The 19,499-nt window shown below is 37.9% G+C and overlaps 1 protein-coding gene across 13 annotated transcripts in view; it reads left to right on the forward strand.

The window, feature by feature from the left end:
* cux1a (cut-like homeobox 1a) overlaps positions 1 to 19,499 on the forward strand; it is a 126,350-nt gene that overhangs the window by 87,131 nt on the left and 19,720 nt on the right. For 4 of the 13 annotated variants that reach the window (XM_077242346.1, XM_077242337.1, XM_077242335.1 and 1 more), the window contains exons 9-21: positions 405 to 453; positions 1,637 to 1,741; positions 2,867 to 3,055; positions 5,951 to 6,009; positions 7,158 to 7,209; positions 8,132 to 8,228; positions 9,803 to 10,531; positions 12,875 to 12,955; positions 14,073 to 14,174; positions 15,028 to 15,114; positions 16,037 to 16,500; positions 17,339 to 17,671; positions 17,914 to 18,073. In XM_077242346.1, coding sequence (XP_077098461.1) covers positions 405 to 453; positions 1,637 to 1,741; positions 2,867 to 3,055; positions 5,951 to 6,009; positions 7,158 to 7,209; positions 8,132 to 8,228; positions 9,803 to 10,531; positions 12,875 to 12,955; positions 14,073 to 14,174; positions 15,028 to 15,114; positions 16,037 to 16,500; positions 17,339 to 17,671; positions 17,914 to 18,073 — 2,507 coding nt within the window. The remainder of the gene's footprint in view (positions 1 to 404; positions 454 to 1,636; positions 1,742 to 2,866; positions 3,056 to 5,950; positions 6,010 to 7,157; positions 7,210 to 8,131; positions 8,229 to 9,802; positions 10,532 to 12,874; positions 12,956 to 14,072; positions 14,175 to 15,027; positions 15,115 to 16,036; positions 16,501 to 17,338; positions 17,672 to 17,913; positions 18,074 to 19,499) is intronic. The other 9 variants (XM_077242347.1, XM_077242338.1, XM_077242340.1 and 6 more) reach the window with 3 other exon arrangements.

Raw genomic sequence — 19,499 nt, forward strand, 5'->3', positions numbered from 1 at the left:
GGCCCTGCGTGCGCGCTGTAGTGTGTATGTGTGTGTTTGTCAGTGTGCATACGGGTGAGTGTGCAAGTGTTCACATGCATGACGGGGTTATAGAAGTCCAACTGAAATGGCTGATCTTAATACAACAACACACACATATCCAGATGTTTTCATGATGAATGCCCTCACGAACACATCTAGCTGCTCATAATTGCATACGCACACACGCAAGCGGCTCAGTAGTGAGGCAAGATGCTGATTACCCATTTTATGTTGATGTGAGGTCTTCTGTTCCACCTGGTCCATTCTTTACATGACCCATTTTATTGCATTGCGATATGTTGCATCACTGTGTTTTACTGCAACAAATCTGCGCTACCATTTCCCTCCTGCCTGCGTAAGTAATGTGTGCTTTCATTTTTCAGGGCCAATGAGATTGAAGCGGTGATGACAGATTTGGAAAGAGCCAATCAGGTAAAGGCCATATTTCTCATGGAAAAGTGACTCTTATTTCTATTGTATGCAAATCTTAGACACAGTAACAGCTTGTTTAGGTTTTTTATTAATACCTCCGGTCTAATGGACTGTACAGAAGTTGTCGTGCTAGTTTGCAAATTTCTTTTATTAGCACACAACTTTATTGGAGTCAAATATATCCAAGTTCTACGTATCCTAATTCCCTCCATCTGCTTTCCTTTTAGAAGAAATCCATCATTCCCTTCACTTTTTTGAGCTGTGAGCCCCAACGGCTAAATCTAAATGAATATCAGATCTTTTATGTGATGCAATATAAAGAATCTCTTGCCTTTTTTATGTTGTTTTTTTTTTCTTTTTTTCTGGGGATTCAGTTTTATCATCAGTTTATTGTTTTTCTGACCTTATATGTTTGGGAAAGAAGATCTATAGGAATGTTTTGTTTTTGTATTATTATGTAATATTATTAATTGATTTCGTCTTGACTTATTTCTTGCTAAAGTACTCACAAGTTAAATTTTCTGGATGTTTCTTTTTGTGAAACTAAAATCTGTTTGCTTATATAAAAATGATAAACTTTTATGTTTTTGAAAATGTAGGGCAAGCAATAAACAAACACCCGAGTAAAAAGTTTATAATCATTGTTTTCATTAGCATTATTATTCCAATCAACAGAAAAAAGAACATTTGGTAAGACTTGTTACGTAGACGTTTAGAATAAATTAGCATAATTTAGCTTGTCATTACCATAAATGCATAAAGATGGTGGTGTTGGATTTGGTGCGGCTAAAGGTTGAACGCTTTAAGCAGCTTGTACAATATATAAAAATTTTTTTAAGTCTCATCATGAATCCAGACGTTTGTCTTTAGGTCAGGGAACCATTCTAGGGCAACAAATGAATTAACACCACAATCTTTATTTAAAATAAATTCGGAGTGATTTGCATATTCTGTGAATCAACCAACCGTACATACCTTGACACACTTTAGCTTGAATACTAGAGCACTCAGCCAAGTAGGACCTTTGTGAGTTCAGTTAACATTTTTCAGCCCAGCCATATAAAAACAGGCCTTGATCTTTTAGCTCCCAGTCTTCACAATTCATAAACGTCAGTTGATATAATGGTTATGAATCCTCAACCATGGCAGTTTTTCACCCATTTGTTCTGTTTGTGGCCCACAGAGGGCCGAGGCGGCAGAGAGGGATGCTGTGAGTCTGAGGGAACAGCTCACTTCAGCTGGCAAGACACTGCAACCATCCAATCAGATCGAGAAAACACCGGAAATGGTAAGAGTGATTCTCTGCGTGCCTGTACTGTAGAGAGAGGCAGAAAGAGGGAGAATAAAGGAGGGAATGGTAATGTGGGAACACTTTCCATGAAGCCTATAATAATATAATGCATTATGAAGATATTCCCAGTGCATTAGCATTCACAATTTTGTTGTAAATAATTGTAAATATTATAACTTGATTAATTAATTTGATTGATACTGTAATTGTTCTTAATAATATTATAATAAAAAGATGGATTAATCAATTATTAATCATGATTAATTGTTAAAAAAAATATTTGTCATATTATACCTGATATTCCTAATGTATTATGCATTCACAATTCCACTGTAAATAAGTGTAGCCAGTATAATTTTTTTTAAAATATACAGTGGATAGCATAAGTGAACACACCCATACTAAAGTTGACTAAAAAGAGGAATAAAAAAATCATCTTTTGGAAATTGATCTTAATGCCTTAATTTAAAAAATGAAGAAAAATTCAACCTTTAAGGACATCAATTTTCTTTGTGAATGAATAATGTATCGTAAATAAATAAGAAAATTGGTGTCCTTAAAGGTTTGGATTTTTCCTCATTTTTTAAATTAAGGCATTAAGATCAATTTCCAAAAGCTGATTTTATTATTCCTCTTTTTAGTCAACTTTAGTATGGGTGTGTTCACTTATGCTAGGCACTGTATAATGTATTTTTTTATTTTTATGTATGTGTATGTAAACACACACATTGTATTTGATCCACTTCAAATGTTGACTACTGTATAATTATTAATTACATTTTAATATTCATTTATTTATAAATTATGAAATATTAATGAATAAATGTTTACAGCATTAAATATATAAACATAATTAATCATAAGTAATATAATACTGTTATATTTTTATTATTTATGAAACATTTGCAATGTACATTATTGGGTGTTATGAATATAGTGCATTTAAAATACCTTTATAATGCTTGACATAGTATATACATGCTTGACAAGGCAGGTTTAATTATATATAAAAAATTTGTACAGAATAGTAATTCACATTGCACTGCTTGGAAAACGCACAGGAAGTGTTACCGTTTACGTTGTCAATGCAGCATTGTAAAATGTGTGTATTTGTGTGTACAGGACAAGTCTCTGGAGGCGCTGTCTTGCACCAGTCTGGAGGCAGAGTTGGGTGCTAAAGAGAGGGAGGTGGAGCGTTTGGCAGAGGATGTTCAAAGACTCCAGGCCAGTCTGGCCCAGCTCAGCGAGACCTCCACCAATCAGATCAGTCAGCTTGAGCAGCAGCTGAGCTCCAAAGAGGCCGTACTAAAGGTCAGTCAGACCCGTGCTTAATATGAAGCATATTAATAAAAAATACAGGTGATATATCAAGTAGGGCATCATTTGTGCACACCAGCCAGTATTTAACACTGTAAATCGGATAGTTCATCACAATACAATATTGATTCTCTCAGCCAACGATACGATATTTGCGATACCTCAAAAAAAATTGAGTGATACAATTCAATTCGATTCGATTCAGGGCAATATTGATCGATTATCGATATTTAGATTTTATGTGCCAAGTTTACACAACCAGTTACATTTTTATTAAATCAAAAATGCAACCAAAATATACAACATTAACTTTTTTTTAAACTCTTTGAAAATTGCACATCCTCTTTCAATTAGGACATTAAAACAGAAGAGTCCATTTGCAAAAACAGATAACTGTGGGTTTTTTTGTGTGTTTTCCAAGTAATATCAATCAAACAGCAGCTGGTTTGTTTTAAATAAGTAATAATAACTTTAAAACTTTAAAATTCAGGTAACTCACAAAATTAAAGTTCATTGAAAGTATGTTTTTTTATGTATTAAAAGTTTGCTTTTTGCAAAAGCAGATAACTCCATTAGTAATTTTTTGGCAAAAGCAGATAACTCCACATTTCATGTTTCAGAGTTAAACAAAACCAAGTAATCGCTATGATATATAATAAAACACTTGGTTAATCTGTGTTACGTAAATCTCCTCAGCTGACACAGACGCCTGAAAAATTTGTTGTTGTGATTAACGTACACGCAATACAGGAAGCTTTTCCCTCACCACTAACATGCTGTTTTAGCAAGATTACGTGAAAAAGTTTCAGCTTTTAGACATCACGGGTTCATCAAGTTCGTTGAAATGATCCATCCTCGATCACTTTTAGTCAGCTTTGACGAAACTCCTCTCAGCTAGCGCTTCTTTTCGAAGTAATTAGCAGCCTTGTCACCTGACCTGAATATTGCGTGCTGATTCTTCTAGACAGACTTACTTAATATTGCGCGATAAGTCTTCTAGACAGACTTATCGAGATGTGTTCACAAACACCAAGGGGGCTTGTGGGTTTCTGCTGTAAAACATGAAATGCGATGCCTTGACCGTGAACAATTTCGGCTTTTGTGACAAAGCGTGTTTAGGGTTCAGTCAATCTTGTCAGGAGTTTATTTAAGATGAGGAGATTAGCGTTACAAAGACACACCGGCAAACAGTATGATGAGTAAACAAAAATGCGCGCTTTGGCAGAAATGCTTTGACGGATGTTACGTGAGGATGTGGAGAGTGTCAAAATAAAGGTATCTTATATCGATATTTTACGTGTAGCAATCGATGCATCGTATCGTTAGACGTTTGATCGGCGATACATTGATCCATATTGATGTATTGTTACACCCCTAGTTAGTGCTATATAAAATTCCTGCATTGCACTCCTTAACTGTGGTAAAATCGCTGTACCTCACAGCCTTCTTCGTTAATACATTAGCATAAATGAAGAAGCTCCTCTCTTTAGTTCGCTAACAGCTGTAGAAAGGACAAGTGAATGAGCCTGTTGGGAGCAGCGGCCCATCTAAAGTCACATTAACACTGGACTCCAGACACGGGCTGTTTCAACTCGACATTTCATGTTGGATGAAGCGAATGGTCCTGCTCGTGGCAGCAGTCAGATCTCTGCTCTGTGGCTTCAGGACAGGCCTGTAAATGTTGCAGCGGCTCACATGAGCCATGTGACCCATGTAGTGAATGTTTAGAGTTTGAATGACAGCTGGTCGGATGGCAGGAGACTGAGCTGAGACGAAGCCTTCGCTGAGCCTCACACGGAGAGACTGCTCTGATCTGCCCTGCCTGTAGCAGACTCAAGTTCTGCGGAAGAATCTGAGCATGTGCAGTGCGGACAGATTCATGAGCGCATACACATTCTCCACACACATACGGAATAGTGGTCGAGCTAAATGTTGTTTATTTTTTATGGTCGTTATCTAGAAAGCAGAACGGCTGATATAAAGCGAAGTATATAACAATTTAAAGATAGCAAATAAACAATACAAATAAATAGTACACAAAATAGCTAAATTTGTACACTTAATTTCACAATATTTACTCGAAAATTATGTAAAAATATCTATACAAAACTCATATCCAGAGTGACTTGCCCGTGTGTTTTAGTTATATACTGTGTATACACACAGAAGTCAAAAGTTTGGAGTTGGTCACCAAAAGCAATTTATTTGATCAGAAATACAGTAAAGCAGTTATACTGTGAAATATTATTACAATTTAAAGGAACAGTTTTTTTTAAATATGTTTTAAAATATAATTTATTCCTGACCTGAATACATTTTTATTTAAAAAAAAATGTATTTGAAATAGAAATATTTAGTCAGATTATAAGCATTGCTACTATCACTTTTGATGAATTTAACGCATCCTTGCTGAATTAAAATATTACTAATATTAAGTCTTACTAACCCCAAACTTCTGAACGGTGTTGTATATGAACGAAAATATTGTGGTTTCAGTTTTATTTGTAATTTTATCATCAATAATAATATATAATTTTTTATGGGAAAGAGATGTTGCATGGCTTGTATCAGTTTAAATTCGATGTATTTTGAGCCTCTTAAAGGGATATTGCAGAGAAAAAATCTGCCATTACTTACCTATCCCAAACTCGTATGCTGTTTGCTGTCCATGGAATATTTTTTAAAGATCCTCTGTGCAGCTCTGTTCATTATGACCATGTCTATCAATCTCCAAAAAAACAGAGTACATTGACCGAATTTTCATTGGAATATTAATTTATAGTGCCTTTCTAAAGTGAATATTGTGAATTTTCAGTGTATAATACAGTTCATACACTGATTCACATTACAATTTTGCTTATAAGTATATCTGCCTTTTCCCGTCCCCAGCATCTGGAAGAAAAGCTTCAAGAGCAGTCAGACTACGAGGAGATCAAACGAGAACTCGGGTAAGTTCTAAAGCGCTAATTCTGTCAGCACAAATAATCCTGATGCTTTAGCCTTTTCCTTCTAATAGATGTGTGAATATTTTAGCATCATTAACATTATTTTAATGCTGATGGGAACGTTGCATCAACCTTAACGTGATATCCAAGTACATAATATCATGAATAGACTGTATCATAGGTCTAAATAAGCAAAGGTTTTGTTTGGAGTGACCTGGTCTGGTCATGTTTTATCCACCTTTATAAATTTAAGACCCTCAGACCATTCTTAACCTTTATCTGCCGCTCCATTATGCATGTATCTTTCCCATCCTTTCTCGCTGCAGGGCTCGAACTATGAGCTCTCGTTACCTGGTGGTCTTGAACTTTACAGTCAGACGTACTGAATTTGATCTGGTGTAGTACAGCCAGCTGAGATATGAACCGCAGAGATCGCCAAACTCCGTCTGGGCACGGATCTTTTATTCCCATATTTTACCAGAAGGAATTTTACTCTGCGGTAATCTCCGTTCTGTTTAATAAATTCAAAGAACCTTAGGTATGCAAGGAGTATTGGGTCTTATTTTTGAGAAAAGCGGATTAAGCACGCTTTGTTGTTGGAGTGGTTTCTGCACAGGACTGAGGGATTGCTGCGTTTCATCTCCAGCCACAGCTGTAATGAGGAGGCTAACGTAGTTTGCATCGGCGATAACCTAATTGAGCGATGTGTGTGTTTTTGGCTCGGCCGCTCGTCTGTGCTATCGGTGTGTGTGTTGGGAGGCTTCGGGAGATGTCTGGCTGTCCGTTGCATAACTCGATTTTAGGCGTAATATTCCCAATTGGGACTTTTAAAGCAAGTAATCCATGAATAGAGGGTGTTGTTAAGATCTGTGCTTGTCTGATGATCGGCCTAAAAAGCCGCTTTGCTGAATGTATATTGATAGCTTGTTGTCTACTCGAGGCACATTCCACCGTGATATAATGAGTGTTTTCACCCAAAAGGCTTTTGAAAATGGCCCGGTTTAATCCATAGATAACAGATCAGTGCTGGGTAGAGTGCAGCTGGGCACAGGTTAATTTGGGTAACGTGATTGTAGGTGTCACAGAAATTTTTGCTTGTTGCACCATTATTTTAATATGTACACTTTTTTTTTTTTTTTCACTCTCGCCAGCACCCTGAAATCAATCGAGCACAACTCATCAGATCATCACTCTTCAGCAAAGGTAAGACGTCATGTCATTAGAAATTAGAAATTTAAAACTTGATTTGTATGGATTTGTCCTTTAAGTGCATTATAATAGTAAAAGGCAGCGTGTTTTATTGCCTTTGATGCTTTTTAAATTCTGAATATCACATCATTAATTTGTACTTGTTCATTTCGAGGAAAAAAAAAAGACATTTATTATTTTTTTTTCCCTCTTAATTCATGTGAAAGAGGTCATATCTGAGATTTTTTGCAGTTGTTTTCGAAATGTTTCATTCTTCCTTTATATTCTTTCTCCCTTCATTCCTCATTTCTTTTCTTTTCTTTCCTTTCTGTTCCTTTCCTTCATTCATCACTTCCTTCCTTTCCTCACTTTTTTAAATTTTCTTCGTTTATTCCTTTCATTCCTTTCCATAACTTTGCTTTTGTTTCTTTCATCCTTCACATCCCTTCTTCCTTCCTTCCTTCCTTCCTTCCTTCCTTCCTTCATTCCTTCCTTCCCATAACTTTCCTTGTTTTTTATGCCTTCTTTCCTTCCTTTCTCACTTCCTTTATTTTCATTTTCTCACTTCTTTTCCTTCCTTCCTTCCTTCCTTTCCATAACTTTCCTTGTTTCTTTATGCCTTCATTTCCCTCCTTTCTTCTTTCCTTCCTTTCTCACTTCCTTTTTATCCCCTTATTTTTTCACTTCCTTTCTTTTCCTTATTTTCTCACTTTCTTTTTTCCCCTTTCTGTCTGTTTTCTTCCTTCCTTCCTCACTTCCCTCCTTCCTAAAACTTTACATTTGTTTTTCTTACTTCCCTTTCTATAACTTTCCTTTTGTTTTTGTTCCTTCAATTGACTTCTTCCTTTTTACTTCCTTCCTAACTTCCTTTCCTACCTCCTATCTGTTTCCTTCCTTCCTTTGTTTTTTTTTCTCCCTCATCTATCCTTCATTTTAGGACTTGTCCAAGCCTTTGGAGATGTTGCTGACAGGGAAAGACCATAGCCAGCTGTCAGAGAGCGCATTGAAACGACTGGCCAACAGTGACTTCAGTGGTGAGTGTCCAGTGTTCAGCCTCTTCTGAGGAACATTAACTTCCATTTGCTGGGAAATTGCAGCTTTTGCAATTTATACACAGCAACTTTGGTGATTTATTAATTTATTTTTTCCAAATCTAACTTCACCTAAAATCCAGTAGGATGTGCAACATGACCTAAAAAAAAACTTTCAGAACTTTAGCTGAATGATTTTATTTGGCCCCAAGAAAAAAATGAATAAATATCGTAACAGATCATACTGATAGTGACGAGTTAGGTTTGGAGGCACCCGTGTTGTTAAGGTCAGTTCACCCTTTTCTAAAGGCAGCAGCATATTAGGATTTGGTATGTAGGAGATCAGGTCACCTGGGGCTTGCATAAATCCTGAACGGCTAGCGGAGACCAATGTGATAATTAGGCCTTATTTCCCTTTTCCTGCCCTTTCGACTGCGCTCTGTATGTGTGAAGCTGAAAATGTCATTATAGAACACCTCTGGACACCCCTATGGAGATCATACATTTAATTTGCGTTTTAAATGTGACTTTCTATCACAAATTTTGCATTTTTAAACCTGGCATTCGCTGCTGACGGCAATGACAGAGAATCATCTGTGATCGTAGCATGTATCTGTCTCTGACAACCAACAGAATTCTATTGCACTGGATATTGATTTTGCCATCGTTGTATAAAGTGATGGTATTGTTATGGAAGCGCACACAGCAGAGGTGTTTTGTCATGGCAAAAAGGATAACCGTACTGACACCCACAATCCCTTGCAGTGAACAGTCCCCACTGCATGAGCAGGTAGCCCACGCACAGTTGCCTGGCCTGATATCTCTGGACATGCCTGCTAGTCTACAGACCTCAGAGGAGATCAGTGTTAAACATCAGCCTGTGGCACATGCGCACACATACACCACAGATTTCCTTGAAGCATGCAGAGCAAGTGTTTGGTGCTTTGTTTCTGCTCGTTTTTTTTTATTTATTGTTTTTTTGGGGGGGATTGACATTTAGAATTGATTTTAGTTTGTTGTTGTTGTTGTTGTTGTTTTTTTGGCCGGGGTAAATGGGAAAATAGATACGGCTGTGGTTTGAATCTGGCCTTCTATATGTTCCAGTCCCATTCCTGCTTAGATGACCTCCTGTCCCATTTCAGTATAAAGTGGCTAAAAGACTAGAACTACGATAATAAAATCTTCTTTATGTACAGTCATCATTGGAGTAATAGTTCTATTACACATCTCTCTGGAATACATGATTGTGATTGGTCAGATGGCATTGTGTAGTCATATCTTTTTGTATAATGATGGCTAAACCGGTTTCCTATTGCTAGTTATGTCTCTGGAATGTTCTCTTTCTTTCACTAAATTTCAACTTTACTCTATATTTTAATATGTCTTAATTCATTAAGTAGCACATTTAATAAGTGAATGTACTGTCAGTTGGCTAGTATCTCAAAATAAACCCTTTCAGGATGATACAAAATCATCTTGCAAGGATTTTACTCTACATTTATCTCTTAAATATATTTAGTATCAGTCTAAATCAGTATCCATGATTTTTCTCGTCACCCATCGGTTTGTTTTTACAGGTGCATTGGGGCGAAAAAGTAAAGAAACTACAGTGGAAAACCCTCAGCGTCTTCCTGCCACTCCGGTCCCTACCACACTCCAGGGGTCTCCTCCTCCTCCCTCCCCTCAGCTTTTGATGAGGACGGGCACCGCTACCTCCGAATCTGCTGCCAGTGCCAACGGTACCCACCCTTTTTCCCCCACGGGCATCGGGCCAGACTTCTTTACCCCCGGCATGGCCAGTGTGGGCGCCACGTTCCCCCCACTGGCTGGCAAAATGGCACTCAACTCTCTTCTTCAGAGGCAGCTCATGCAAACCATCTACACCAAAGCCCTCCAGGACCCTTCTCCAAGTTCTGTGCTGTTCGGGCCGCCCCATTACGCTACAACCAACTCTCTCTCCAGCCCCCTACCCCCTCAGTCAGCGGGCAGCCCGGAGGTTAACGGCATGGCGCCCTCCCCCAGCCAGTCGGAGGGCGCGGGCAGTACGTCGGAAGGGGAGGAAATGGACACGGCTGAGATCGCCCGACAGGTCAAGGAGCAGCTGATCAAACACAACATCGGTCAGCGTGTGTTCGGCCATTATGTTCTGGGTCTGTCCCAAGGCTCTGTCAGTGAGATTCTGGCCCGGCCCAAACCCTGGAGCAAGTTAACCATCCGTGGCAAAGAGCCGTTTCACAAGATGAAGCACTTCCTGTCTGATGAGCAGAACATCCTGGCGCTAAGGAGCATCCAGGGCAGGCAGAGAGGTCAGTAACAGAGCTTGAGGAAAAGACATAACCTTGTTATCTCAGATGATCTCCCAACTCGCGTTTATTTTCAAACATTATGCATGCGATTAAAATGTGCTCTGTAACAGCATGATAAATTTCTCTCATATGTAAGCAACTTCAACATGGGCACACTAATGTTCGCATTCTCACAGAGCACATATTCCTTTAAAGAGTCAAATCTGATACGTTAAATAGTCAAATATGTGCAATAACGAGAGGGCAGTGCTTTGGGATTGCTGTGATCCAGATGTACCCATTATGGAAGCTTGTTTCTGCCTCAGAGTAAAAAAATTTTGAATTAATTGTGAGATAAATTTTTAAATAAGAACCAAATTAACACTGATAACAAAATATTTGTGAGATGAAGTGGCAATTGAGACATTGCATTTGTGAGATATTTGTGATGTTTTTGTCGTATTTGTCGTATTTGTGAGCTATTATAGTCACAATTGTGAGGTTTGAAGTCTCATTCGTGAGGTATAAATTAATTTTTGTGATCTAAAATTTACAATCGTGAGGTAGGAAGTCATATTTGTGAGGGATAAATTCGCAATTATGAGTCAAAAGTCAAATTTGTGAAAAAGGTTAACTTCTGAGGTAAAAAAAGGTGCGAGGTATAAAGTTCCATTTGTAAGGTATGATGTGTCCTTCGTGATGTATAAAGACACAATCGTGAAGTATGAAGTCGCAATTTAATTAATTCATTCATTTTTACTTTGGGTGAAAACAGGCTTCCATGATTCCCTTTCGATAAGCTTTAGGCTAACCCTAACCCTTTCATCCACAATGGAATGGTGCACATAAGTCTTCGGATAACTACATGAAGCCCATAGTGACTAGATACTAGATTCTGACGGAAACGCTATTAGTACTCAGTTGGCACAGGCCGCTTGTTGATTAGAGCTAAACTTCAGGAGTCTACCCTTTCTTTCATTTCGATCTCAGCCTACGGGTGAAGAGGAAGTTCAGAGAGGTTTGCAAGCGTCATGTTTTGCCTCAAGTCAGTGCTTCACAGCTAGAGTGAACAAATCAAGGCCGAGCCCAGCGTGAGCGAGAGTACTTGCATATGAGGGCAGTTGGCTGTGAATCCTTGAAGCCGTGTTGAGCCGAGTCTAAGTTTGTTCAGTCTAGCTGTGAGGCAGTAGTTTTGAAACCGAGCCGGAGCTGAAAAAGGCTGACTGTGCTGCCCGTGCGTCTGCACACCGGTTTGGAACGTCTTCAAGGGAGTCTGGTCTGGCTGTCTGCCTCCATAGCGTCGTCTTGTGGTCTCCCATGGGAGTAGGAACTTTGTAAAAACCTTAAAACCCATTCATTCACATCAAAGACCTGGGCTAAATGAGCACGTTAACGTTGAAATAATCACTCGAGTGAGTTCTGCAAGGTGCAGGTGGCTTTCTTTGAGGTCAGACTAGGTCGATCTGTGTTTAAGCTTAACAAACTACCATTCAAAGGATATTTACACTTATAAGTTCATGTAAAGGTATTACTTTGGATTAGAATTACTAAGTGTTTCCAAAACTGACTGTGAAGACATTCTGACATCTATATAAGATCAGAGCTCAACAATAAGAATTCTTTTGCAACACATTGAAAGTTTATTTAATAGTTAATAGTTTACCCCAAAATTAAAGAAGTTTTTTTTTTCTAAATATTATATTAATTCTTATTTTTTGTGTTTGTAATGTCTATTTTTATTGGATTGTAATTGTGGCAAATATAAAGTTGTCAACTACTATATATTTTTGTATTTGTATTTAAATTAAACAATATATAAAATATATTTTTCTGAAAAGCAATTTTTTTAAAATTATTTATTTAATATTAAAAGATAAAAATACAAATATATTTACTTCACCAAAGAAAAAAATATAATTTAGGTTTTTAATTTGCAGTAAGTGTTGGAAATTATAAAATTACAATATAACTATGAAAGCTATGGATTTATGCACACGCTTTTGTAACATATTTTTGTCACATATGGTGCAAATGATTCATGATTCAATTAGATGAAAACTAGTATTTCTAGCAAATACAACAATACTTGATCTGTCTTCACTAATAGCTAAATAACCATAGTGACACATCTGAATCAGGTGAATTCAAATACCAAATGCAGCGCATTTGCACGTCACGTCATGCAGTGATGCTGCAACACTAGACTGATAGGACAGGTGACATTTCTGTCAACAGGCATAAAAAATGCTCTCATACTTGGGTCATTCTTATTGTTGAGCCCTGGAGATGATTGGACAACTGACAGCAGAAGTTTAGGGCTTGGTCTTACTTTATTTCTATCTTCCGCCACTTGTTTTCCAACAGAGAACCCAGGCCAGAACCTGAACAGAGTATTTCAGGATGTTCCGAAGCGAAGAACCGGCTCGGAAGGCTCCACACGGCCAGGTCTGTCTCACGCCTTCTCTCGTGTTACGAGTTTCTGGAGTGTCAGATCCACTCTGTCTGTATGTTTTTGTTGTGCTGGTCTGTTTCTTCTCAATCTCTGGCCTGGAATCTGTTGCAAAACAAGTGAGTGAGACAGACGGGGCTGGAAGAAGTGTGACTGGAAAAATCTCGTTCCGACTGTCTGAAGACAGCTGTTTACAATAAATGCTACACCTTTGACTTCATAGATTAGTTTCAAACTGTGGAAAAACTTTGTGTGAGTGTTATCAAGTCTAAACCAATGCAACTTTCCATCACGGAGGTCCTTGAGAAGTCTGTCCTGTTATTTTGTGGTCAGCTTGTGTGTTTATATATGTGTGCGTGTGGCAGAATCCTTCAGGCAGATCCACAGTGCCACCACATTACAACTGGTGGTTGAGTCTCCCCTAGGGCGGCGCTGTGGGTGGCTAGCCTGTGTGTGTGTGCGTGAGAGAGAGAGAAAGGGTGAGAGAGCATTACTTCCACCTCACACACTTGTCCAGCTGCTCTCATCACACACCAGTGACTCTGACCTTGCCCTGTTGCCCACTGCTCATTGGGCATTTCCCTCTGCCACTTCCCCCCCCTCTCTCTCCATATTTATTATTATTGCGTTAACCCGTCTGATGATACTTCCATAAAAGCTCTGTTGTTTCTCATGGACTTTGTCCAAATCTCACTGACTCTTTGTTCTGTGGACTTGTGGAGGACAGGAAAAGGTTTCAGTCCTTACACAGGAAGTGCTGCTGTAGCCAGGGGCAGTGCAGGTGCTGATACACACAGTATTATAGACAAGCAAACGATTGCTAATGGTTTTTTAGTTATGTGCCGTTGAGTTTGGTTGCAGGATTGCATTTCCATAACATAAAAAAGTGCCAGCCTTATTTTAGCATACCGCGTAGATTGTTGTTAAAGTAAGCTTGCGCTTGCACCTGTTTAATCTTGCCTTGCAGAAATAGTAAAGAGCATAGCAATATTTTTTTGCTGTTTTAAATCTAAATGGTTGTATATTGTGCTCCTTTTCAGAACTAAACAGATCTATATGTTGTTACACATGATGTCTCACGCACAGCTACATGTCCTTGTTGTGTCTTCACAGGTAACATCACCACGCGGATCCGCACACCTGAGACCGGCTCCGATGAAGCCATCAAGTCCATCTTGGAGCAGGCCAAGAGAGAGTTACAAGTGCAGAAAGCAGGTGAGTCTTTTTATGCCATCAGGAAAACAAGGGTCCAGGCATTCACACCTGTTTTCCATTGACCAACAACCAGTCAAGTGACTTCAGGATAGGACTCACTTTTGTCACCTGAATACGATCATTCTTGCATTCATTTTTTCTAAATGAGCGAGTAATTTTCTGATGTAAAACTGATTGTAGCATCGTCATACTAATATATTACACTACTGTTCAAAAGGTTAGGGTAGGTAAGTGTTTTTTTGTTGTTGTTTTTAAAGAAATTTTATTAAGCAAGGATGCATTCAGTTGTTCAGAAGTAATAAGATAGTCATTTATAATTTTCTATCTCAAATGGATGCTGTTCTTTTGAATGTTTTAAAAATAAATTAAGGTTTCTAACAAAATAAAGGAGCGCAACTTTTTTTTAAAAACATTGATATGTTTCTTGAGTACCAAATCGGCATATTAGAATGTTTTCTGAAGGATCATGTGACACTGAAAATTCAGATTTGCCATTAGAGGAGTAAATGACATTTAAAATATTTTAAAACAGAAAACGGTTATTTTAAATTGTATTTATTGTAATATATTACAATATTACTGTTTTTACTGTATTTTTGATAAATGCAGCCTTGGTGAGCTTAAGAGACTCCTTTCAAAAGACTTTTGAACAGTAATGTATGTTGGCTTAAACTGTAATTGCAATGTAGATTTTGCACAAGAACTGTTTAAAACAAATTATTATATCAATCAATAACATACTGAGTCGTATCCTCCCTGTTTTGAGTGTTTAAAATTCCCACTTTTACCTTTTCCTGTCCAAGCTTGTGTAACGGAATTAAACTAACTGTCTCTTCCCCACCTGCCACTGCAGACGGCGTGGGGGAGAGGCAACGGCGATCAGGTTACCACAGAGGGTCGGGCAGCTATTTCCAAATATATGCACACAGTCTAAGACTTGGTGAGGTTTTGTGCTGTCTGTTGAAAGTTCCCCCCCAGATTTTCCCCCCACGCCAAGAGCGCTACTGCTCCCAATTAACTTCTCACTGTCATAAATCAGTCTGAGTCATGGGGATTTATGACCGATGTATGTTTTATATATATACATCAATGAAAAACCCAGTGTATATACACATGTTGAGAAATCTTTTATGATCTAACTCACAGAAAACTGACGTCTTTAACTTTATTATTTGAAACTCTTTACAGAGAGTTGCTTTTGCTATAATATATATATATATATATATATATATATATATATATATATATATATAGCATTTATATAGTATATATTACATTTACATTAAACTCCAAATTTATTCTACAGTATTATTGGGTAACAGGGCAGCAATCTCTTACTAACAACCTATGAGTAGTTCATCCAACATGAGAGTTCTGTCATCATTTATTCACCCTCATGTCTTTCCAAACCAGTATAGCCTTCACTCTTCTGTGGAACACAAAAGAAGATGTTTTTGAATGTTATCGCTACTCTTTTCCATGCTATTGAAGTATATGGTCAGGTTGATATCCAAAAATAAGACACATAGAAGTATAAAAACTCCATTAGAGTATCATAACAGTAGTCTATATATCAAAATTGTGCAAAAAAACAACATTTTGTCATTTTATTAAACTATTTTGTCTTTTTTGAAGCTTGACAGCTTGTGGTAACTATATTCTTTCACTGACATAACATTCTTGAATTTTTCTACTTTTGTGTTCCAGAGAAGAAAGTAAGTCATATGGGTTTGGAAAACAAGAGGATGAGTATATAATGCCAGAATAGTTATTTTTATGTAGGCTGTTTTTTGAGTAATAATATGGAGATTTATTAGTGAAACAGATTGTGACCACTTACATGTTGTCTTCTGTTCCTGCAGTTGAGAATTCTCAGCCTCCGTCCTCCTCCAGCAACTCTGACGAGAACATTCGCTCCATCCTTGAGCAGGCTCGGAGGGAGATGGAGGCCCAGCAGGTGGCTCTGGAGCCCGTATTGAAGGCCAGCTCTATGGCCCCGACAGATCTCTCGCTGCTGGGCTCAAAGCTCCTGGGCTCCCCGCTCTCCTCTCTCCCCTACACCCCAATTGCTCACTCTCTGAAAAAGCCCTCCACCTCTCCTCTCCTGGACTTCCACAGTGGGGTAAAGAAGGAGATGGGTGAGGTGGCCGTCTCAGATATGGGGCTGGACGGGGTGCCCAAGCTCGGACGTCTCTCTGAGAGTGGAGGAGGTGTAGGTGGGGGTTCTTGGAGGGAACACTGGTGGAGCACCGGTCTTTCTGAGCGCCGTGGAACCGGGCAGACCTCCGTTAGCGAAGATATCCACAGCCAAGAGGATAGCAAGGAGGTATAGTGCATTATTAGTAACTTTTTGATGCCACATATCCCCAAATATTATAGAAAAAAACAAACACACACATATCTATCTATCTATTGTCTGTCTGTCTGTCTATCCATCCATCCATCCATCCATATATATATGTGTGTGTGTGTGTATATTTATTTAAGTTATTTTAGTATTATTTATATAATATTTTGGTATTTTTTAAGTATTATAATTTAAAGCTTATATTTTTGTTTTCATTTTATTTTAAGTAATCTTATGTGCTTTTGTCATTTTTATTAGTTTTTTTCCCCTCAATATTTTTATTTAGTTTTTAAAAAAAATCTCCAGATTTAATTATTTTACTAATTTTTTTTGTTAGTTTCCAGGACAACATTTTAATTTTCGTTTTTTGTCATATATATATATATATGTGTGTATATATAAATTAAAAATATATCTATATATATAATTGTTTATTTCAATTAACAAAAACAGCTTGTTGTAGTTGTATACTGTCAATAAGTTGACTATATATCTTTTTCTATGCATCAATTAAACGGAGTACTATTAAATGTGTAAATCAGATAATATATATAAAACTATGGCTGTTAAAACAATAAAATAATTGTGATTAATGTCATGATTTCAGACCAGTCTTATATAGAAACTGAAAAAATAAGATTAATGTCAATTTCTGTGTGTGTGTGTGTGTGTGTGTGTAATCTATGCCAAACGAACATCTATATTGCATACAGGGAATACTATTTCATCCATAAGTTCTGAATTTACTTTATATTATTCCAGTCAGAATAATACCGTACTTGCACACTAGAATGCAGTTCCTCTTTGCCCCCACCAGAAGCTCCCTCGGCTGGGAAGCACCGCGCCCATGGCTCCTGCTTCCTCTCTGGATTACTGGAAGGACTGGCCCAGCTCAGAGTCCCCATACTCACAAAGTTCAGAGCTCAGTCTACAGATGCCCAGCGGCAGCGAGACCCCTCAGAGCAGCCCACTGCCTTCCTCCTCACCTTTACTGTCCCTCCCCAAAGTCGCCAAACCCGTGGTGCCCCCGCTCACCCCCGAGCAGTACGAGTACTACATGTACCAGGAAGTGGACACTGTCGATCTCACACAGCAAGTCAAAGACAAACTAGCCAAGAATGGCATCTGCCAGCGGATCTTTGGCGAGAAGGTCAGTGCTTTTTTTACATCAGATACGCTTCCATTGATTACCCATCCGTCCTTCTGCTTAGAAATGATTTGAGCGTTTGTGTGTCGGTTTCTTTTTTATAGTCCATGCAAATGTATCACTTTGTAATACCAGCTGCATCTTTCTTCTTATTGCATCATAAAATATCTTCATATTAGTTTCAGGGCTGTTTTTCTCTGAATCTCATGTACCGTATCCCCTGTGTGTTTGTGTGCGGGTTGCAGGTGCTGGGCCTCTCTCAGGGGAGCGTGAGCGACATGCTCTCTCGGCCGAAGCACTGGAGCAAGCTCACGCAGAAAGGAAGAGAGCCGTTTATACGCATGCAGTTATGGCTGAACGGCGAGCTGGGCCAGGCACTGATGCCAATTCCCGGACAGACACAAGGTAACACCCAGACACTGTTTAACATCACACACTCATGTGCACAGAGGAACTCTTTCTACAAAGCATCATAGGTGAAAATACAATCAAACGCTCTGTGACAAAATTTCCGGGTTCTTGAGGCACCGCAAAAAAGAGCTGTTTTCAATTTGGAGCTTCATTCAAATTTGCCTGAAAATTACCAAAAAGCTGAGGAGTGGATCAGGACAAACTTTGTCCTGAGTTATAGTTCATAGTTTTTTTTTTTTAATCTGATCAATGTCAAATATTATTTATTGTGGTAAAATGTGTCAAGCAGTAAAATGACACATTGGTGCATCCTTTATGCATTTACTTATTTTATTTTATTTGCCAAATTTCTCATGCTTCAGAACTGTTGCATCGCAAGTGTTGCATATGTGCGAGAATGTGTTACACGTCTGGAAATTTCACATTCTGAAAATAGTTAAAACTGATTTTTTCCTCATTTTGTGAAGTGATGATATCACTTAAATAACAGAGGTGGGAGTAAGTCACACATGTGCAAGTCACAAGCAAGTCTCAAGTCTTAACCTTCGAGTCTCAAGCAAGTCCAAGTAAATTTTTTATAAAGGCAAGTCAAGTCAAGTCACTGCCTTATGTCAAGAAAGTCAAGTTAAGTCGTAGCTTGGGTCACAAGTCACTGGCAAGTCATACAAACGTTTGACGATTTCACTGAATTTATATATTAAAATAAGTTCAAACTACAGATGTTGTGGACTATGGTTTTATTTGCAACATTTTTTTTAATATATGCATTTCCACATATAGCTGAGTGGTTACTACAATAAAAATCTAAATGTAACTGAAATTAGGCCAACATTAAAGCATGAAAAAATAAATATGCCTCAAACATTGCAGAAGACCATTAAAAGGTATTAAACAATTCACAATTCAAGTATAATTCCTATGCGACCAAAGGCATTCTTCAAACTGGCATCCCCTTAATACAAGTTATATATTTTTAATTATGAAGTTAAAACCGCCAATAGGTGGCGCCGAATTACCGTATTAATGTACGAGTCATAGAAGCGTTCATTTAACTTATGTTCAAAACGGCAGATTCGTTCTGGAACTGAGTAACTAGGTCACTGAATCACAAATACGCATAACTCTTTCTGTGGCTTGTTTGGAACTATTGTCATTGGAGAAATCGAGCAAAAACAGAAAATATTTGGAATATTAGGCTATGTTTAAATGTCACATCACAATATTCACTCTTTGTTTACTGAACTGTTTTATAAAATCATTATCACATTTGCAATCGCGTCAATATTCTGGAAATATTTTTTTAATATCATATGTTATAATTATGAAAATAACTCATACTAGGGCATTTTTTTCCACCACATTTTGAATTTTGGGTGCAATATTAATTCTGCTGGCATTTTGATAACATCTAATAGATGTA

This window comes from Siphateles boraxobius, unplaced genomic scaffold, assembly GCF_051911475.1.
Source record: "Siphateles boraxobius isolate OS27281-9 unplaced genomic scaffold, OSU_SipBor_1 25, whole genome shotgun sequence".
Lineage (NCBI taxonomy): Eukaryota > Metazoa > Chordata > Actinopteri > Cypriniformes > Leuciscidae > Siphateles > Siphateles boraxobius.